Source organism: Falco punctatus (genome assembly GCF_963210335.1).
Source record: "Falco punctatus genome assembly, chromosome: 4".
Lineage (NCBI taxonomy): Eukaryota > Metazoa > Chordata > Aves > Falconiformes > Falconidae > Falco > Falco punctatus.
Genome location: NC_137583.1, coordinates 90913319 through 90935208, shown reverse-complemented (window position 1 = coordinate 90935208; position 21890 = coordinate 90913319). Strand labels below are relative to the sequence as shown.

General features: G+C 41.2%; 1 protein-coding gene across 2 annotated transcripts in view; it reads left to right on the top strand.

Annotated features, from left to right (window-relative positions):
• Window positions 1-6296, top strand: part of SUGCT (succinyl-CoA:glutarate-CoA transferase) — a 340874-nt gene extending 334578 nt beyond the window's left edge. For both annotated transcript variants that reach the window (XM_080382153.1, XM_080382152.1), the window contains one exon: window positions 2610-6296. In XM_080382153.1, the coding sequence (XP_080238279.1) occupies window positions 2610-2773 (164 nt within the window). In that variant the 3' untranslated portion in view covers window positions 2774-6296. The remainder of the gene's footprint in view (window positions 1-2609) is intronic.
• The last annotated feature ends 15594 nt before the right edge of the window (window positions 6297-21890 follow it).

Genomic DNA, 21890 nt, shown 5'->3' with positions numbered 1-21890 from the left:
CTACCCTCTGCTTTATGGAGAAATATAGGTGATCACAATTTATCTGGCCAGGTTCAGTCATTTACCAGTGCTGCAAAATAACTGCAGTGTAAGTGTGTCTTTTCATACGCAGTGAAACCAAAGGCAGTCTAATCAACTAAACATCTCTATCTAGGCTGTTCAGCTTAAGTTAGGTAGGATGTATCTCACCTTCAGATCTTCTGGTAGAAAGACGAGTGGTCAAGCATACACTATTTGTTCTTGATAGATACATGCTAGCTGTTACTCATCTCCTGAGTACTTTTACTGTGATTACATATTCCAGTATTTAATGGAACTTGAAGTTAAATGATTTGGTCTGCAGTTCCACAGTTCTACCTCCCTTCCTCTTTAAATATAGGAACCATGCCTGACCTCTTCCAGAAGCATATTCATCAGAAATGTACCAAATCAGCTTGTCAAACCCTGTTTTTCTAACCACCCTTTATCTTATTTTGTCCTGGTTGGAGGTGGATACATTTATCATATTAACCATTTGATTACAGTTAATGGAGAAAAGATGCAAACCTCATGAAGCTCAACAAGGCCAAGTGCAAGGTCCTGCATGTGGGTTGGGGCAACCCCTGGCATCAACACAGGCTGGGTGGAGAGCAGACTGAGAGACACCCTGGGGACAAAGACCTGGGGGTACTGGTTGACAAGAAGCTCAACATGACCTGGCAATGTGTGCTTACAGCCCAGAAAGCCAACCGTATCCTGGGCTGCATCAAAAGCAGTGTGACCAGCAGGTCAAGGGAGGTGATTCCCCCCCTCTACTCCACTCTCATGCGACCCCACATGAAGTGCTGCATTCAGTCCTGGGGCCCCCAACATAAAAAGGACATGGACCTGCTGGAGCGAGTCCAGAGGAGCGCCACAAAGATGACCAGACGGCTGGAGCACCTCTCCTATGCAGACAGGCTGGGAGAGTTGGGGTTGTTCAGCCTGGAGAATAGAAGGCTCCAGGGAGACCTTATAACCACATAAACGGGGCTTTAAGAAAGCTGGAGAGGGACTTTTTAGCAGGTTCTGTTGTGATAGGACAAGGGATAATGGCTTTGAACTGAAAGAGGGTAGATTTAGATTAGCTGTTAGGAAGAAATTCTTTCCTGTGAGTGGTGAGGCACTGGCACACGTTGCCCAGAGAAGCTGTGTCTGTCCCATCCCTGCAAGCGTCCAAGGCCAGGTTGGACGAGGCTGTGAGCACCCTGGTCTACTGGAGGCTGTCTCTGCCCGTGGCAGAGGGATTGGAACTAGAAGATCTTTAAGGTCTCTTCCAACCCAAACCGTTCTATGATTCTCTGAAGTCTGTTGAAAAAACCAGCTTATTTTGGCATGCTACATGACCTTTGTCAGCAGGTCTCCTCAAATAAGTAGGAATGTCAGGTAGTGAACTTCCCCACTCATGCCTTTATAGAATGACTTCTTGCTGTGATTCACTTTCCTTGCTGGTTGATAAATCTGTTTCATCAGAAATGTCAAACACTGTTCTGTCTATTAAAATGCTCCATTTTTTTCTTTGCATTTCTAAGTACAGCTATAGTGTCATAGACAAAGGCAGAACTACATGTAACTTCTTCTCTAAATTCTTTTGGATGACATAATAACGACCATATGAATAGAGGAATCCTTTTGCCAGTTGTCCGAAGCATCAAATGTTGTTGGATTTTGTATTGAAGTTTTCAACTGTGATAATTCAGGAAATCCTACTTCTCTATAAAACAGTCTTTCTATGCATGAATACATACCTCAGTTTTGATCCCAGAGTAAATTTGTGGGTCATTCTCTCTTCTGAGACTAGTAGTAATGGTATAGCTACTTGTCTGCAGGGAACTGGGAACTACACTGAAATCTCTGTTCAGTTCACTACAGATTTGCTAAAAGTGAGATCTGACTACCTACAATAGACATAAAATCTTTGTGTCATTGCTAGCTTCCCTAAGGGATTTCCACCTTTGAAATTATTCTTGCCAGGTTCTTGCTGCTGCTGCTACCTACGTTTTTGATAGAAAATTTAAACCAAGCTGGGGAATATCACTGCTGTGCACGGTGTCAGTCTTACATCGCTGCAGGATAACGGAACACACCGCAGAGGTACTTGAGCTGTTGCTGACTGGAGATGGTGCTTCCCATCATTCGGTGCGCTGCTCCAGCTTCAGTAACAGTGTGTTAACATGACATTCCATTGTGTTCTTATGCTTGTGCTGCTTCCTGTTGTAGATGGTGTGGGGATTTCTGCACCGCATCCTGCTGCATGGGCTGGGCATTGCCTGTGTCCTTCGGGTAGCAGGGAGTGGTAGACCTGTGACATAAGTCTCAGAGAACTCCAATATACATACCACTGGGAACAATGGGAAAACTTTCTAAATGTTGGGCGAGTATTCAGCAATTCTGCATTTGGATGAGCTTGTTGGTACATTATTGTGAACTGGAATTCCAGTCTGTAATTCCAAAATAGAACATTTCTTTGATAAGGACTGTGGTAAGACTGCTGTGAAAATGAGATGCTTTCCTTTAACAGAGACACTTCAATATATATATGGGCAGTAACTCTGGAAAACAATTTCCCTCCTATCTGCTCTTTTTTACAGGACCAGGTGTCAGATACAGTGAATTTGCTGTGTCACATCCAAAACCACCTCCGCTTGTTGGACAGCATACAGTGGAGATACTGAAGGGCATGCTGGGGTATGAGGATGATGCCATAGAAGAACTGCTCCGCAGTGGTGCTGTGGCTCAGCATGAGGTCAGATAAGGAACATTAGCTACATTCCTTCACACTGAGTTCACATTACTTTGTCCTCTCTTTGCTCCCTTCAGCTCCCCTAATGGGACTTTAAGAGAAGACATAATTTAATTCCTAGCTTTCTTCCATGTGTGTTTGTATGATTTTAATACTGATGTATCAAATAAACAATCTCATACCGTCTGAGTGAAAGATTTTCTTGGGGGAGGTGGAAGTAAATGTAATTATACAGTCCTGTGTGGCTACTCATTTTCTGTACTTCATATGGGAAATGGAGTTCTTATCATAATTACAGTAATTGCCTAAACGTTTGTCCCCAGAAAGACAAAATGTTAGTGAAAGGAAGCAGAACTTTAAAAATCTGTATACTAGACTGTCCACTTGCAGAAAGCTGCCTTGTATGGTTATTTTAGTAGAAGATCAATTATGTACAAATTGGTGGTTGATCTGATTGATTTGGAACAGAATTAACAGTCATGAACTCTTTGTTCATCTCTGTTTTAAATCATGGGTAGAGTAATCATTGCAAAACTCACTTCTGTTCCCTAATATTCCAAATTACCAATATGTCTTTATATTACATTGCATGGTCATGACAATCCCAGCATGTTAGCAGAAATAAGCTGAAATTGGCACAGTTTTTCAGTTATGAAACAAGCCTATTCCAAGGTTGAGAGACAAACTATGAATAGTCTTTTGTAATTTTACTCAGAAAGGCCCAGGGTACTGTTAATTAAACATCGATCCACATGAACCACATGCTGAATGTCAAATACCAGAACCTGCCAGACTTCTCAGTCTTGTTCTGTCGGTAGGTGCCGATCCCTATCTCGGACTCTAATTGCCATCCAAAGCACCTTTTGCTATGGAGAAAACACAGGTTAAAATCTGTGCTAAAGTTTTAACTCAGTCCCACTCCCATGATTAAAACATGGTGAGGGATGACAAACCTTCTTCAAATTTAGTAACACCATAACCTGCAGTAGGGTCACTCTTCAGAACATGGCGCCATGCATTGCAAGAAGGTGGAAGAATTTGATCCATGACAAATAGTAAGGAAAAGATTAAAGAAGAGTAAGGAAAAGATTAAAGAAGAGCCATTTCTTATCTACAAACCAATTTGGCAATACTTCATTCACAGAAAACATGCCCTGGTCCTCTATCACAGTATATAATTTACAGCTGAAGTAAACTCAGCATATGGGAAGGGTCTAATCTTTGTTTTGTGCACCTTGGGAGCAAGGCAAAGCCTTTCTATTCCTAGAACTAACTCAAACTGACACTCAACACATAATGTTGATATTTCTCCCAAAGTATCAGAAACAGACCCGGCATTATAACTAGCTTGTCACTCTGTTTTTATTCTAACAAACAACATGCTCTGTATTACATTTGAACTTCGCAACAATGCATTACCTTCTGGGGGAAGAAAAGAGGTTATTACATAATCGAATTGCAGTGGAACCCCACTGTGGTTGCTCATTTTTGAAGCCCAGTGTGTTTTGGTTCATTTGTTTGCTTGTTTTCTCTGTGGTTGTGTTCTCTTTTTTAGATCGTCTCCTCCTTTTTTTTTTTTTTTTTTTTTTTTTTTTTGTTTTTAATCTTGCACTGCATTCCTGGCACCAAACTCCATACTCCGTCCATGTGCTAAAGACATCATGAGATCCTGGAAGAGTGACTTCTTAAGTAAATATAGAAATAAATCTGAATTGAGGATAGGGACACCATAGGGGAAGAACTGAAACTGGATTGGAAGAGGTTTTGATATAGCCCACCTTCCTTTTAATCTAAAGGGAACATCTCTTTTTTAATGAGAAAAGCAGCAATTTGAATTCAGCTTCACATACAATGGATAATCTGGTGTTCAACTGTTTACTAATGAAAATTTTCAGTACTGTCTGGTAACATCCACAAACAAATTGCTGGTTTTACTTTGTAAAAGGCTCTTCCCATTTCTAAGAATCACATAGAATCATAGAATTGTTTAGGTTGGAAAAGATCTTTAATATCAAGTCCAACCGTTAACCTAGCACTATATAAGATACAGTGGAATATTGCTCAGTTTTGTTCAAGTATTTCTAGAAAAATTATTTTTTTCTGTGCTTTTACAAGCAATGGAAATAGCTAATCACCACATCCTTAGCTACAGTAAATTGTCAGTTTCTTTGACTGTAATGTAACAATGCTGTTTAAATCAACTGAATATCGGGCTATTAACTCCATAATGTATTTCATGCTGAGTTCACACGCAAACAGTGTTTCCCTTTCTTTTTCCTTCTTTAGTGTTTTCTTTGCTATGTTGACAGTCAAATGCCTAAAGGGGTAATTAGCAACATTATTTTGTCTCACCTCCAGTACTTATTGCAGTAGGAGAAATCCAGATACCATTTGTTGGTGTTTAAGTCCTACACTCACACACAGACTGTTGCTAACTCTTCTTCCAGTTAGAAATAAATGGAAGTCTTTAAATACGTGGGGGTTTGGGAGCCTAAAAAATCCTGTATCTTCCAAGGCCTGATCATGAAATTTTGCCCTTTCACAAGGTTTGGTCCTTTGATTTTGGATTTGAAAGACAATTAAGTGTCGTGATAATATCTAAGCTGTTATAGTATCCTTTTCCTTTAAAAATGAACAAATAAATGCAGAAAAAGAGTATTTATAAAATTTACTGTACTATTCCCTAGAATCTTCAGGAATACATGTCTCTAGAGCTCAATTGCATTTTGAAAATCTTGTTATTTCAAAATGGTTTTCTCTTGTACTGCAAAACTGGAAATCAACCATAGCTTGGGATTTTGGACCTCATAAACTGAGGTCCTTCCAATTTCAAGGAAGGGATGTAGTTAGGAATGATTTTAGACAGCTTCCTCTGGCAATGAATGTTTGTTTTTCTTCGCTTAAATTGGGAAAGGAATCTTCTGGTGCTGCTATGGTGTAAGTATATGTGGTATTTGCTTTAATTTGACTTGGTTTACACATAATTGTATTAAAAAACAGAGATACAGGACACACCTGTTGTCTGGTTCAAAACTGAACCCACCTATAGCTGTTTGCCAGGAAGCTGAAACTACCGTTGCAATGGTAGGGAGATTTCTATTTTGGCATCTGTTCTGACTCCATAGTCCACGGCCCCTTTGGCTTTGTTCTCTGCATTGGAGGATCCCATTGTTCTTGTATTATTTTGATGATGAAAAGTATTTCCTCAGCCCTCCTCATATAACTGTCTTCCTTTCTTTTCCATGCAAGCTAGTAAAGCTAGCTCTTTACCAGGTATAAATCACACAGAAAGCTGCAAAGTTGGTGGAGTCAGGCTGGTTTTGCATAGCCTGAGGATCTTGCTGAGGGATATTTTAATGCATTAGAAGAAAAATCCAATCAAACAACAGGCAAATACACACTTGTTCCTGGTATCTCTTCCCCAGAAGCTTCCCACACACTTGGGAAAACCCTGCACAATTTTCTGCAATGGGTGCCCTAGAACTGATGGTCAAAAGTAGGTCTGTTTTGATTAGTGGCCAGGAGGAACAAGTTACCAACTAGTAGAAGCCCACCAGCCTCAGCAGCTATCTAGCCTATGTGCAAAGGCCAGTGAATTCATGTGAAGATTGATCTGCTGAAAGGAAGCACTTAACTGTGCTGCAAGGCAAATGCTCCTTTTCTTCTCAGGTTTATAAAATCAAATTCAACAGATAAAAGTTATTTTGTCCTTTTCTTTTCTTTTCTTTTCTTTTCTTTTCTTTTCTTTTCTTTTCTTTTCTTTTCTTTTCTTTTCTTTTCTTTTCTTTTCTTTTCTTTTCTTTTCTTTTCTTTTCTTTTCTTTTCTTTTCTTTTCTTTTCTTTTCTTTTTTAAATATAAAAACAAGCAGAGAAAGGGAAAATATCCCCATTCTTGACTTACATACAAAATATAAAGGTCCTCATTTTTTAAAGTTTATTGAAAAAGAGGTTTTTGGTGTCTATTTCTATTAATCTGGGTATTGGCCTTGCTTCTTCAAGATTACAGCTCAGTCCAAAGATGTCTAAAGACAATGTGCTAAGGCTAAAGCAGCAGTCAGAATAACTCCTCCAGTGACTGTGCACGTATTCGCAAAAACTGGGGAGAGCATTTTCACTCAATTGTCATACAGCTCTGCCACTCACAGAGCTCTGTAAATTCTCAGCCTGGTGAGCCTGGAGGTAAAAGGTAGCTAGACATCTCCATGACTAAAATGGCCATGATTTCTCTTAATACCTAAATATTAAAACATAGTTAACTCTTTAACCTTCCTAAAATTATAGCACTGTGCTAAAATGTATTCATTTCCCCAAAATGTATTAAAATGTATTTATTTGCCAAAAGAAAAAGGAAAGGTAAAGTACTTTCAGAGTTTAGGAATGCTGGCACAGCTGCTCACATTTCATGTCAGTGACATTAAGCAGTGCCAGATACAGTAATTTCTTAACTGCTTGTACATTGAGTTTAATGTGGCCCGGTGTAATGCTGAACGCTATTAGCTGGCAAAAAAGAAAACCCCCAACCAAGCTCAGAGCAGTTCCTGCAGGATCAAGTAACCTCCCTACACAGAGGGCTGCATGATATGGGGCAACGTGATAGAAATACACTGATAAACAGTGATATAGGCACCTTTTTAAAGCTGACAACCAATCAGTTCAATTACTGTATGTTGCTGTTGTGGCTGGAATGTGGATCAGATGTGTCAGAAAAATGCCTGGTGTCACGTATGCCAAGGATCCATGAAACTTTTGCGACAAGGATTTCTTTTTCTGGCACAGGCTGTGTCAAGCATTGAAGGGGGGCAAAGGGAGGGTTGAGGTGGCGACAATTTGTTAATTTTTAGTTTTTTTCTATTCTCCAAAGCTACAGATCAAAGTGAATTAGCTAGCACCAATTAGCCCTCAGTTAACAAGCAATTCTTGAAAGTCACAGGGTAAAGGGTACACTAAACTGCCTACCTTAAAAGGCCTTTGTGATGGTCTAATTTACAGTGAGTAGCTTTGCTGTTTATTTAGAAGGTACTCAGCAAAGCAGGCTGGGGAGATGCCTGCTTCACTGCAATTGCTTCTGTGCTTCAGCTATTTCACTATTTGTCTATCTAATAATTACCCCAGACTGGCCCAAACTGCCTTAAAGTACAGAAAGAAATTTGAAGACGTGTAAGCTGGTGGAGGAATGCATACGTAGCTCTCATCTCTTGCAGATGCATTTTAGGAGTCACGTTAAAAAGTTGCATGTAAAAATGCAGGGCACTGTGTACATTTTTCACGGGCACCCTCTTCTCCTGCAGGATTAAGTCTCTGACTAAAGCAAACGTCGTGTGAGAAAAGTGACAGTTGTCTGATAAATCTTTTGGTCTTTTCATCAAAACCCTTTCTCTCTCCCGAAGCTGAAAGGGAAGGCTTTTAGCTGAAAGATGAAAATACTGATTCAGCAATGCCACCGTGGAGCTCACTGCCACTCACAGTTCACCTACCTTGTGCCCCTTTTGTCTTCATTCCCGGTGGTCACGGGACTCCTGTGATCTGTCACGCAAGTTTACCATGAGAGTATGCTGTGCTGCTTAATGGAAAATGCAATCCAGCCAGAGGAAAATGGGATCATGAAGCAGTCACTCTACAAAACTATACATGAGTCACTGGGGCATCGTTTTTCTGAATTCAGCTTTTCAGGAACAAACCTCATTGTCCAGCTGCCTGTACTCCTAGGCAGTTCCGTGTGCTTAGTGTACCACATCCACCTTACTACATTCTCTGTGGTTTAAGGGACGTATTTGACGGGGAACAGCCTGAGATAGAGAAAGGACCTTCAGACTAAACCAGGATCAAAGAGAAAACACTGCTAGAGACTTACACTCAGTTGCAGCTGTGTTGCCAGAAAACTCCAAAGTCTGTGGTAATGTAAGTAAGGCTGATGCATCATCTCCAGCCATGGTGTGCAACCCAAGTCTCCCCATACCTCTGCAGAACAGTTCTGACTGTAACAGCAGCAAACCTGACAAGAGTTTACATGACCAAACAGAATGGGCAGCAGATCCTGGTTGTAAACCAGTATTAACTAACTACCTTAGATCCGGTGAGGTGTGAGGACCTGCTACTCTCAGTCCATTACGTTAATTTAGTAAGAAATGTTAATTTGTTAACAAATTTGCATTTGTTAATACTCTTGAAGATTCTTCTTTGCTTGCTGACTCATTTTGTGTGGTTTTATCAACGTGCCTCCTTCAGATTCTCTCCTAATGTGCTGATTGCCCTATCTCCTTTACATTTACAACTGCATTTGTGGAGTTTTGGAACACCTGTTTCTAAAGCATTGTACCTCTGACCAAGCAATTGATTCTGCTAAATCTAATGAAAACTATTAGAAAACATTACAGATCTATTTTGTGCCATACGCACTGGAAAATTAAAAGCCTAATACATTGCCCTTTGACAGGAATGAAGGGGAATTCACATCAATTTCACTGGATTTTGAGTCTGAACTATGTCAGCATCATGATATTTTTCATGTTTCTGAATATGCCAGCTGGTGTCATTTGCTTATAGAGAAACTACTACGATATTTTGTCTCTGGAGATGCTTTAAAATAATTAGAGACATTCCAGGTACACAAACCCTCATTTCTTTAACGTCCTATGTGGAAGGCATTCAAATTTTTCTATGCTGTCATGCAGAAACCTTAAATCATTTGGAGTTTTGTTTCTTTGGTAGAATTAAAAAGTATTCTCTCTCTCTCTCTTGTCATTGCACTTTCACTTTAAGTTATAATATGATCTAAAATTTAGGTGTTTCTTAAATCAAATGCCCCGTGAGGCTTTATATGATATTCATATTTGCATTACCGACCGTAGTATTAGCAGCGTTAGGTGACATCAGTAGAAGGCTCATTTGTTGAACTGTGTTTCAAGAAAGGGGAAATCCTAACCTTTTTTTGTGAGTAACTTATTGTGAGAAATGTGGACTATTGCTAGTCTTAAATACCAAAATACCCAGAATCAGACCCTAAAACAATCAAGAGTAGTTTAAAAATTCAGAAGAGAAATCTAAGATAGTATGATTGAACAATAAACCTACATGAGATCTTAAAAAGAAAAGAAGCAATAGCAAGATTTGTGATAAAGTTGATAGAGCTGGCAACATCTCCTGTACATATATTTGTCTGTAGAACAAAACACAGGTCAGGTCATTGCTGGCTTCCTTGCAGGCCTGGAATTTGTCCAACTTGGTTCTCTGGGCTTTAGGGAGCTGATTTTCTTAGGAGTTTTTTAGGAAATTGTTGGAAGTTAGTTCTGCTGATGATTTTTTAAATAGCTGGTTGTTAATAGTACTATCTGGGCATTCGATCAGCAGCTGAATGCTGGAATCAAGCTCATGTTCTGTGATAAATTGAAATAGATGCTTTTCATGTTATGCAGCTTGCATTTGAATAGGTTGAATATGAACATTTGCAGAATTATGAAAATAAGCACTATGTGATTGAAAGCGATCTTACCCGTACTGGTCAAGTGCAGTCCCCACCTCTTTCTGCAAATAAAATCAAAGATAGTTCTTCAAATACTTCGCCAAAAAAAAGGAGCCTGAAACTAAACCATTGAGGTGGGATGAAGATTGATAGCAGCAGATATAGGAGCAGTTCTTGAAATGGTGGAATTTATCATAGCTCTGTTGACTTCCATAGCTTTTAAGGATTTACCCTCATGTGAAGAAGCCTGATCCAGTAGTTGTTGGGCTAACCAAGGGCTATCAGAAAATCTGTGTGCCACAGATTTCCTGTTTGATGCTGGGCAAGTCCCATTCCCTTCTTTAAGCTGTCTGTCTGTAGTTTGGTACTTTCCAATCAGAGGGACAAACTAGAGATTGCGAGCTGACCTGATAGCAGAGGCCATCTCTGTTTAGACAGATGGAATCCATTTTCTGTGTTGCAGAGCCATTGTGTCAAATTTAAAATGCATGTGTTGCAGCATAGCAGAGACGTTAAATTGTTTTGCAAAGTGAGGACATTCTATTTTTCCCGTAAACCCAATATGAACAACCGCAGTTTCCCAATCTCCCATTAGTGAGGCAGAGAGAAGCCTCCCCAAAGGGCTTGTGAAAGACCTCCACAGATCATTTGGGTATAAACAGATAGTATCTTTGTACCTAGTGGTTGCTTATGTATAAAACTGAGATCACAAACTTTTAGAGTTTGGCCTTTCTGGCAGCAACTGCAAAATGTTCAGGAAGTTCTTCTCATTTTCTGACTGGGATAGTGACTTTAAGGTTAGGGAGATTAGCTGCAATGTATATTGTCAGGAAGAACTACTGGCAGCATTAGAAAAAAGCTGAAAAAAAGACGGGTTTATGTCTAAGGTGGAAGAAAGAAAAGATGAAAGGCAAGGTAAAAGAGAAAAAGAAAATAAAGAGAAGAGAGGAAAAAAGCAAAAAGAAAAGGAAAATAAAATAAGAAGAAAAGGAAAAAGAAAAAAGGAAAATTAAAGGAAAAGCAAAAAGAGAAAAGAAAAAAAAACAGAAGAGAAAAGATAAGAGGAAAAAAGAGAAGAGAAAGAGAAGCAGTCATGGGCCTTGGAATACTGAGAAGAATCTGCCATATATGTTGCTGTTGATCCTTCCGGTACCTCTAACAGCGGTATGCAGCATTAAAGGTGTGGTGTGCGCTCACAGCCATTCAAAGGCAGAGGCCACCGGCAGTGACCCGGGCTGGCCTGGTGGAAGGGTTTCAGCAGGGGTTCAGGAAGACCTTCAGGTCTGCGTGGTTTAGTCACTGGCATGTGGCTAGTGGTTACCAAGCAGAGGGGTGGAACTGCATGGGGGAGGACACATGGACAGACCATCAAGCCTCCGCCAGCAGGGCAGGGAGGAACCCAGGGAGAACTGACTGCAAACAGAAGCTCTCCAGATCTTGGAAAATATACTCAAATGAGCTAGGCAATCATTCAGGATCAGTTCGCTGATCTGGAAGTATGTGCTGATAACTTGGTTAGGAAACTTCCCTAGATGGGAGGATGGGAGACCTTGCCTTTTGAAAAGCAGAAGGTAACACTGTGTTCTTTTCCCGGTTCCTCACCCTGCAAAATTTCAAATGAAGGGCCTGATCCCGTGCCAAGAGGAGCACATGGGATTACTTCCTTTGCCTTTGATACATTCTGGCTCAGCATTTAATTAATAGTCTTGATTTTATTAATAGTTTTGGTTCTGAACTTTTCACTCCACCTTTCCCAGATAGAAAGATGGGACCCACACTTCTCTCATTAGTTTCAGATGGTTTGTTTCTGCTTTCAAGGTGTGCGCGTGGAGCCCTCTGAACTTCCTGGACACAAATGAACGTGAAATCTGGCTTATGCTTAAAAGTAGGTCTGAATCTCTAATGCCAAAATGTTTTGAAAGTGAATTTCAGTCTGATTATATTTGTAATGCTCATATGCATTCTAGGAAATACTGAACTATTTGAACTCCAGAAGATTGGATAGCAATGAAAAGTGGATTGAAATCTTGCACATTCAAGTACAGAAGACATTTAAAACTGCCCAAGACTTGCTAAGGCTGCAATTTGAGCCTTGCTGATTAGTTACTGAAATCATCCACCCAGAGAAAGAAAAAAAAAATAAATTCCATTTTATTTTGGCTAATACCCTGTTTTGCAATCTGCTTTCAAACTGAAGAACGAAGAGAAATTAAATGACCTACACAGTCATGTCAAACCGTACAGCTTCAATGAAACTATTGGCGTAGAACTGCATCAGCTTCCAAAGGAAGAAAAGTCAGGAACTCTGGCTGCTGTTCCAATGTGAATGTCAGTAGCTCATCTTTCAACCTTCCATGCTGAAATCTTACTTTTTCCCATTAAAGTCTGGAAGAGACTGGAAGTGTATGATAGAGTATTTGTGCTCAAAAGATGCTTATTTTAGACATTACCATCTGAAAAATGCCCTTGCTTTTACACCTCCAGACTACACTGCCATTGCAAAGGATATTTGCTCTAGAGGAGCAGCTGGGCATGGGTGCCCCAGCAGTGGATTCACAGCCTTTAAGAGCAGCCCCCAAACCAGAGCATTAAGGCAGAGGTGAACGGGCATCAGTGTTATCCCTGGGACACAGGGATATTCTCCCTTCTCCTGGAAGGAAGGCAGTGATAGGCATTGCAGGGGGCATGGGCACCTGTGCCCACCGGCATGGTCAGATAGGAGCCAGCTGGGTTCACAGCACTCACACCTGGTAAGGAAAGTAGGTCTGCAGGGAGGACTCAGGGTGGGTGTGAGGCTGGGGAGCAAGGATTTGTGGGACCAGGTGAAGGAGGCAGGCCTCGTAGGGTATTTGGAAACTGAAACGTGTTTTGGTCCCTATTTCTGTCTCTTGGCAAGGAAAGGTCTCCTGAAATTCAGTCCAATGCAGCTGAGACACCTTGTAAAGCTATACAGGGATGGAGGGGGGCTGCTGGGTTGTGGGCAGGGCAGCTCCTGCTGGCTGCTAGCTGCATGATTTGAGCCACTCCATCATGCCAAATCTATGAGCATTAACTGCTCTTTGATTTATTTTACTCTGGAGCACGACAGAAAACCTGCATTTGGGAAAGCAAGCCAGCACAGCTACCAGAGCATTCACAGGCTGCAGGTCATTGTAACCACCTTGGTCTGGTGTAGTGATGTGTCTCACCTGAAACTAATGCTCAGAAATTTACGGCAGGTGGTTTGCAAGAGCACAAAAGGGGATTCCCAGAGTCCTCTGCTGATGTGCTTCATCAGAGTGTTCTCTTGGTTGCTTCTCCTCCAGCCCTTTGGTGCTCTGGTTTATCCAGTTGCTTTGCAGTCTCTTTGGATAAGGACCGCTTCTTTCTCCGTGTTTGATGAGCATAACGAGGTACTGATTTTGCTTGGATGTTACAGTGGTATAAATAACTAGTGTTTTGTTCAGCAGCTATAAATTCTGAAAGAACTGGCTATCTTTTTTGTTGTGCTTTTGGACTTTGTCACCAAGGAAATATCTGATTCCTACTGTCGCTATGAGTTTGGGCTACCCTCAAAAAGGGCTTTTTTTTTTTTTTTTTTTTTTTTTAATCTTTCTTTCTTTTACTTTGGTCCCTGTTTCAGATCCTTAACCCTTAAAACTGCCTTGCCCTTATCTCTTAGCCTCCCCCCCCCCCCCCCCCGCCCCTTCTGAATGCTTTCTGTTGTCAAAAGAAGAAATGTGATAATTTGGAAGGCTCACAGAAAGCATGTTTTGTGATTATTGTTCTTGTGATCTGTCCAATGTAAACTGCTTTAGAAAAGCTCTGTTCCAGCCACTTTAATTCACATTTGCAGAATAGTGGATTTGCAGTTGGCTAAAGACAAGGGCTTTTCTTTTAATGGGTACTCTGAGAGGAATGCAGTTTAACTATTCTGTTTCTGTGCTGGCTTTTAGCTCTGCCTAATGGTGCCCGGGGGAGTCCTATGTGGTTAACTTAAGGCTCCTCTTCATTTGCCACCCTTTTATTGCTGATGAGGGGCAAATATCCTCCTTCCAGTGCTTTGAGTGTGGTGGCCCATGGCCCTGTGCTACTGGCAGTTTGAGGATGCCCTCTCTAAGACCAGTTCCTCATCCCTAATAGGCTCTGAAATAGTGTCACAGCAACCTGTGGGTCTGCTGCCCATGCCGGTCCAGGAGGGAGGTTCCCGGAGAGCCTCCGCATGCAGTGATGTTGCAAAGCTGCTCGGTGCAGAGCCGTAGTCTGGAAGGGTTGGTGGTACCCGGGAGCACAGGCGCAACCGGGGAGCTGAAGCTGTGAAGTTTAGCTTTCCGTGGGTGGAATGACACCAGTTTACACCAGCTGGGAACCCAGCCTGGTTTCATGTTTCTGCTCACTTTGGAGCTCTTTTACTGGGTATTTACAAGGTTGCTGATGCTTGCAAAGGCAAGGCTGGGTTCCCACAGCTGACTTTCTCTCACTGTTCCTGGAGAATTGCTGAACAATCTCTGGGGCGTATGCCAACTTGATAGGAAAGAATTATCCTGAATCCCTCCCTTTTTGTTTGCTCTGTTGCTGTGCCCCCCTGGCAGCAGTCATTCCAGGAATTAACTTTTCTAAAGTAACAGGACATTTGTTTTCTTTAATCCTCTAACTCTTCCCAAATCAGAGCAGAGATGATGGGGAACTTAACTGTGTCTAGCTCTTCAAACTGATCACTCCAGTGGCTAAATTTCTGCTTTTCACCTCCTCCATTGGAAACTGCAGAGACCATGTGCACTTGGGCCTTCCACTGTGTGGGAGGAACCAGGCCGTGGAGGGTCCATAGAAGGTGCTGATGGGGATGTGCAGCAGGGTGCTTCCACATACACAAATGATGAGTAGGGGGTTATAGCTAATAGTTCGGTGCCCATCACAGCAGCACCAGCCACTACTAATGTCCTGTCTTCCGGTGCAGCTTCTCAAAGAATGTAGACTTACACTCCCAGTAAAAAACAGCCAGTGGCATGCTGTTGAAGAGCATGCTTGGTTCCAGATTTAGTGGAGCCATGAGCTGCGTTCTCTCCAATCATCCTTCCCACTCTGTCACCATCATTAGAAAAGTATCCATACTTGTCAGCAGGACGCTGCTGGTGTAACAGTGATGCCATAGTGAAGTGGTCCTATCTCCCTTCTTAAAGAACATGCATATCTAAAGAGTTGCAGCCACGTCATCTAATAAAGTTAAATCATGACACTCCACTCTTCTAAGTTTCTTGTAGATGATGAAGTCTTGCCTAAAAAGAAAACCAGTTTTGTTTGCTTGCATGGGAGCTAACAGGAATGTAACAGATATCAAACCTTGAAACCTTTCTGAAAGTTTGGTTTCTTGTTGCTCTTTCTGATGCATCTGTTAACCTTCAGAAAGCTACATGAGTTTTTAGAAGAATAAGGTGTTCTACATTAAGTAAGTTCTTTATCTGCTTAAGATAAAAAATTGGTTTTAGTGAGAGTTACAGAGGCAGGAAAATATTTTGCATGCTCAAATAGAGGATTGGTGCTTCCTGAGCTTTCTTTGCAAAAAGCAGAAAAAAAAAAAAAAAAGGTTGATTTTTTTTTTTTTTTTAAGACTTCTTAATGCATGTGGTGTAGTTCCCTTTTCAAGAAGAAAATCAGCTAGTGCTTGAAGAAACTAAATCTGTATTTGTGGATTCTGGTGACGCAAAGAAATTCCTTAAACCAAAATTTAATTTCTTGTGGAAAAAGCAAGAGTTGTTTTTTTATCCATTTCTAAACATGATATTCTTTTTCCTCTTGCTTTTCTTTAGAAAATGAATATTGATTCGGCTGATGTGACTTGATGCATTTTTTTTTTCTTGTCATACACTAAAATATTTTAATAATATTATATGTAATTAATCTAGTTCTTCAAGATTAGTAGTGGATTCTTACCTTACTGACTTAAATCCTGGAGCACAGGTTGACATTTAAGCTCTCTTCAGTGATTGTGTAATAATATGTGAATAATTAACCCTCAGTTTTCCCTTGCATATGTATTCCATATGTCCATTAACTTTAATTCAGGCTTTTTCATTATATGCGATATATCAGGTATTCCTTTTATGTAGTATAGACTAGTATTTCCATCAGTAAAAAGCACCGGTCAAAGTTCTGCTCCTGTTGCACAGATAACTGTGACTCACAGCTCTGTTTGGGACTCAAATGTGTTTTATGCTAAACTCTGTTGAACTAGTAAGTCTGTTTATTTCACTGAAGTGTTCAGAGTACCCACTCTACTTGTGATTTCTTCTGCCATTAATGTCCTTGGGGGGATATTACTGAGAGCAAAGGATGCTGTTGTGGAACAAGTGACCTATGCACTATGATGCTTTGGGCTACAGAATATGAGGAAGGTATGGGGTGTACTTAGACAGTAGATACCTGACCTAACAAAGCTAGAGAGATCAGGGCAGCTTTTTGTTTACATGCAGAGATGTGGTACTCTTGTGACTGTGAAAGCCATTAGGTGAAAACTTAGAGTGCCTAAGGTTGCTGGAGTGCTTGAAGAGTAAGTTACGTTCTTGCTGTGAATGTATAAAAACCTTGTGAATGACTGCATTAATACAAGAACGCTATTTCTCTTCCATTTTAATTAAGTAGCACTTGAGCATCGTTGGTACTTGACATTTAGGTCCCAGTTTGTAACAGCACCTGCTGTTAGTTTTAGGAACCTCACAAGTTGTGAGTGCATATCTTGTAGCTTATGGTCTGATTTTTATGTATATCTCTAAATAAGTACATATATAAATGCACATGTACACACACATATATATGTAATTTCATATATATTTCTTAGATATTTATTTCAGTACCTCTAAATACCTGACCCTTACCCTCGTTGGCCATCTGAAATTATCAGTTGTTGTTCGAAGAACATGGGGCTGGGTCTGTGGCCCTGTTGCTCCTGTCTGTGTGTGCTGGAAACCTCCCATAAGCAGGCCCCACAGTTGCTTGTTCTGTCTCCGTTTATGCCAGGTATGTAAGCATAAGCCTCACGTTAAGCATGTTTAAGAGATCTTGTTGATTACAATGGGAGTACTCCTACAGCTTATAGCTGTGCAAATGTTTACATACCTGGCTCAGTCTGGACCTATATAAAGATCTGTCTCCTTTTCCCTGCGAGGCCTTTTCTGTCTGCTGCTTTGAAATTTCCCATGCTTCACACTTTTCCCTAAGGCGGAGGGAGGCTGCCCAAGCCCTTACTAGGAGAAGTCCTAGCACTGGATGTTTGAAGGCAGCAGCTTGCTGGGGATTAAAGACCGGCTAAACCAGCAAGCCATACCCCGGTAAATGAGTGCTCGTTGATGGTGAGGTTCATGTTACTGGAGCGGTTTTCACCGGTGTAGTCTGTCAGTGTTTTCCAGGCTTGTTCTTTGTCCCTTGTTACCCTGCTGTCCCAGAGCACAACATTGCACCCTTAAAGGCAATAACTATTATCCTACATACTTTAAAAAGAAGAAACAAACTGTCTGCATGCGTTGTCATAGTTTGTAGAGAAGGTTGGATGTTGGGGCTATGCATCTAAGTGCCCCTACTCCCTATGTACATGTGTGCATGTGAATATGAATGTATATATATAAAAAAACGTATTATGCATGCAGAGATACCATCTTTTCAAATAGATTTTCCTTCCAGAAGCTAAAATAACAGGAAGACAACTTGCTGGTTGTTCCAGGCAGTGAATGCATTTATGTTAGTGAAAAATCATCCTGGCCTTCAGTCAATCATTCCTTCACTTTCTCTGTTTGCTTGATGATTACATTGTTGCTCTATAGAAGGAAAAATAACCTATGAAAAAAGTCTTTTCCGGACTCAGAAGATTTATGCTCTGCTTTGTTTATGTTTTCCACTAGCACTTATGTCAGTCCCGCTCTTAAACAGAGTGTGGTAATGATCCTTCAATACATTTTAAAGTGAATTTTGCTAGCTCAGATTCTTTTTGGTGAGAAGTACATATGTAATAGTTGTACAGGTTTAAAAAAATAATCTTACTGTTTTATGTGTTCTGATGTTTACTTTCTATCAAGGAAATCTGCAAGAGACCTTTATGTAACCAAGCCTAATTTTAATGACTGCGATATTGCCTATGTCTGTGGTGAAGGCCCTGATTCTGCTAAAGGGTTGGACATATGCTGGCTTTCACGAGCCGGCATGTGGAAGTGGCAGGTGTATCTATATTTCCAGAGTGCCCCTTGAAAGACAATGTTGAGAATACATCTATTCTGGAAATGCTGGTCATCATGGCCTGCAAGTAGTGGTGCGATGGAGAGAAGGTCCTGAAAGAACCATCAGATAGTGCACAGAACCACAGTGGGTAATCAGGCCTCCCAGAGTGCCATGGCTACTGTTAAAAAGTTTATGGCTTTACCTTGTGCTTAATTAATGTTCATGTGGTGTTTGTGGCATTCTCCAAACCCACAGAGCGTCACTGAGGTTCAGTAGCTCTGGGTTTGCCAAAAGGTTTTGTATCACTGTGGCTATGTCAGCCATCCTAATGGACAGTTTTCCCCTTCTGCTGTATGCAGTAACTAGTTTGTGCTGGGGATTTAACTCTCTCATCTCATCTTACTATATTTGTAAAATTACATTGGGTTTGTGGTTAAAAGAGCATACATAGGTATTCCTTATAGAGCAATTCTTGCACTTGTGAGGGGAAACAGGCACCCTGGGTTTAGCGGTAGGAGGCTGCTGTGGAGGAGCTGCCTTTGAAACGTTACAAACCCTTCTAGCAAACAAGTGTGAGCCAACTTCACTGGGAGCTTTGAATGCCGCTAATGCATGGAATAAGCCTGGGGCTGCACATGGGTAGAGCTGACAGAGAACTGCAGGTCAGTGGGAACATAGCATCAGTGAACCCACAGTGACAGCTTCAACATCTCTCAAGGGATGACACCAATCCTGTTGGTAGACAGCTATAGCAGGGTGTGACAGGTTCGAAACCCCATAATATTGTAGCTGTGCTGCAGGTATTCTATGTGACCTTAAGCAAGCTTCTTAGTGATTCCATGACTTGTATCTGTATTACTAAAAGCAAGAAAAATATCTCCTGTATCTCTTCTGTTTATATGGTGAGTGATTCTGGATGGAATGCTCTCACTATAGCACTGTGCAGCACATAATGCAGGGGAGTCTTAAGCAACTAATATAAATAAGAGATGTTCTTCCAGCTCAAAGGATAACAAGTTTTAGAAATCTTGTTTAAATTAAGCTAAACAGATTGGATTTGGCATGATAACTGTTGGTGTGGCAACTATCTGCCACTACTGCTGCTCAAGCAGAGTTTTTATCTGTGTGGAAAAACAGGAAAAAAAAAAAGGTTATTTGGAGTATTTTACGAAGGCTTAAACTGCTCTTTCAGGATATTTCTTGTAAACCAGCAACCATACCTGTTGCCATTGTGTTCAGTCTTCTTGCCACTTGCATCTGCTAAGCACACTGGGGAACTGAGCTCGCTTACAGTAAATTAGACATCCCGGGAATCCCTGGCACCTCCCTTCCCTTCCTGCCTTTGCCTTGCTCCCTGTTAACATTTCTTTCTATTGACAAAAGGAAAAAACAATATTGTTTCATGAACTGTTATCAGACGTCTACACTTACTTTAAAGGCATTGGCAATTTTTACTGAGTCTCTATTTATCATCTAAGCACATTTAGTTTCTTTATCATAGTGCCCTTTAAAAACAAAAGATGTCATCGTAACAAAACACAGCTTAGAAACTTTCTATACAAAAGCTGATCATAGAATCATAGAAGAGTTTGGGTTGGAAAGGACCTTTAAAGGTCATCTAGTCCACCCTCCTTGCAATGAGCAGGGACATCTCTAACTAGATCAGGTTGCTCAGAGCCCCATCCAGTCTGACCTTTGTTTACAGGGAAGGGGCATCTACCACCTCTCTAGGCAACCTGTGCCAGTGTTTCATCACCCTCATAATAGAAAAAAATTCTTCCTTGTCTAGTCTGATTCTACCCTCCTTTAGTTTAAAGCCATTTCCCCTTCTCCTATCGCAACAGGCCCTGCTAAAAAATCCCTCCCCAGCTTTCTTGTAGCCCCCTTTAGGCACTGGCAGGCTGCTATAAGGTCTCCCTGGAGCCTTCTATTCTCCAGGCTGAACAACCCCAACTCTCCCAGCCTGTCTGCATAGGAGAGGTGCTCCAGCCGTCTGGTCATCTTTGTGGCGCTCCTCTGGACTTGCTCCAGCAGGTCCATGTCCTTTTTATGTTGGGGGCCCCAGAGCTGAATGCAGCACTTCATGTGGGGTCCCATGAGAGTGGAGTAGGGGTGTGTGTGGGGGGAGAGGAATCACTTCCCTCGACCTGCTGGCCACACTGCTTTTGATGAAGCCCAGAATATAGTTGGTTTTGTGGGCTGTGAGTGCACATTGCCAGCTGATGTCCAGCTATTCATCCATCAGTACCCCCGAGTCCTTCTTGGCAGGGCTGCTCTCAATCCCTTCCTCCTACAGTTTGTATTGATGCCAGGGGTTGCCCCAACCCACATGCAGGACCTTGCACTTGTCCTTATGGAACCTCATGAGGTTCACATGGGCCCATTTCTTGAGTTTGTCCAGGTGCCGCAAATGGCATGCTGTCTCTCAGGTGTGTCAACTGCATGACTCAGCTTGGTGTCATCATCTCAAAGAGATGTTTTACCCAACAGGTGGCCATAATTGAAAGTAGTCATAATACAATGCATGTAATATCTGGGACCTGGATTCAGATTCCACTCATCTTAGCAGAGATGCCCATAAGCTGAGTGTTAGATGATGCAGCTGAATACATCTGTAACCTTCCAGGAAGTTTGAGTTTCATTAGGGCTTAATCAATTATTACCATGGTGTTGCAAAAACTCCATGCTCCATGGCAGTGATTTGTCCCGTTACTATCTTTCTGAGAGATCGTGATTTGGTAGAGGGGCAAGGAGTCTGGAAATCAGTTTAGTGATCCACAATAAGATAGAGGAACTAGTTGCGGAGATCAGTTAGCTCAGAATTTGAACCTTCTTCTGCAAGTACATTAAAATGCCTCTGCAGCATTTTTCTGTCAACAAGATTTTTTTAAAACTTGGTTGAGTAGCAGTAGCAACTATTGGTTTACAATTAGGGCTTGTGGGTTTTTTGGGGTTTTGAGCGGGAGGAATTTTTTCCTTCAAGATGAGAAGCAAGAGCTGAAGAACCCCATGAATCCCATTGAGGCCTTTTACTTCCACAATCTAATTGGGGAAGGATGAGGCATATTTTCAGACACATGACAATACAAGACCCTAAAATTAATAGCTAATCTTTTATTTTTACTGACCCTAAGGAGATATAAAAGCAAGTAACTATGTCTCCCAGATGGAAATTTACAATTCAAGCCATGGGGTTAGGTATGTTTCAAGTTTCTTTTCCATAAGGTTTCAGTTTCAGGAGTGAAAAATCTGCAAGAGATTCTCGGACTTAATTCATGTGTTTAAGAAGGATGAATGAAGAAAAAGATATCAATATATAAATTTTAAGTTCTTGCATCTCACAACTTTAATCCTTTGTCATGATTTTGTGGAAACTGCTCATGCTGGAATGTTGAGTTTCCCAATTTTTATGAATATATTTATTCAAAGGTTCTTGGAAAGGAACTGAGCATTCAGATCTGAAGGTGTCTTTGGAATACCTGTTCC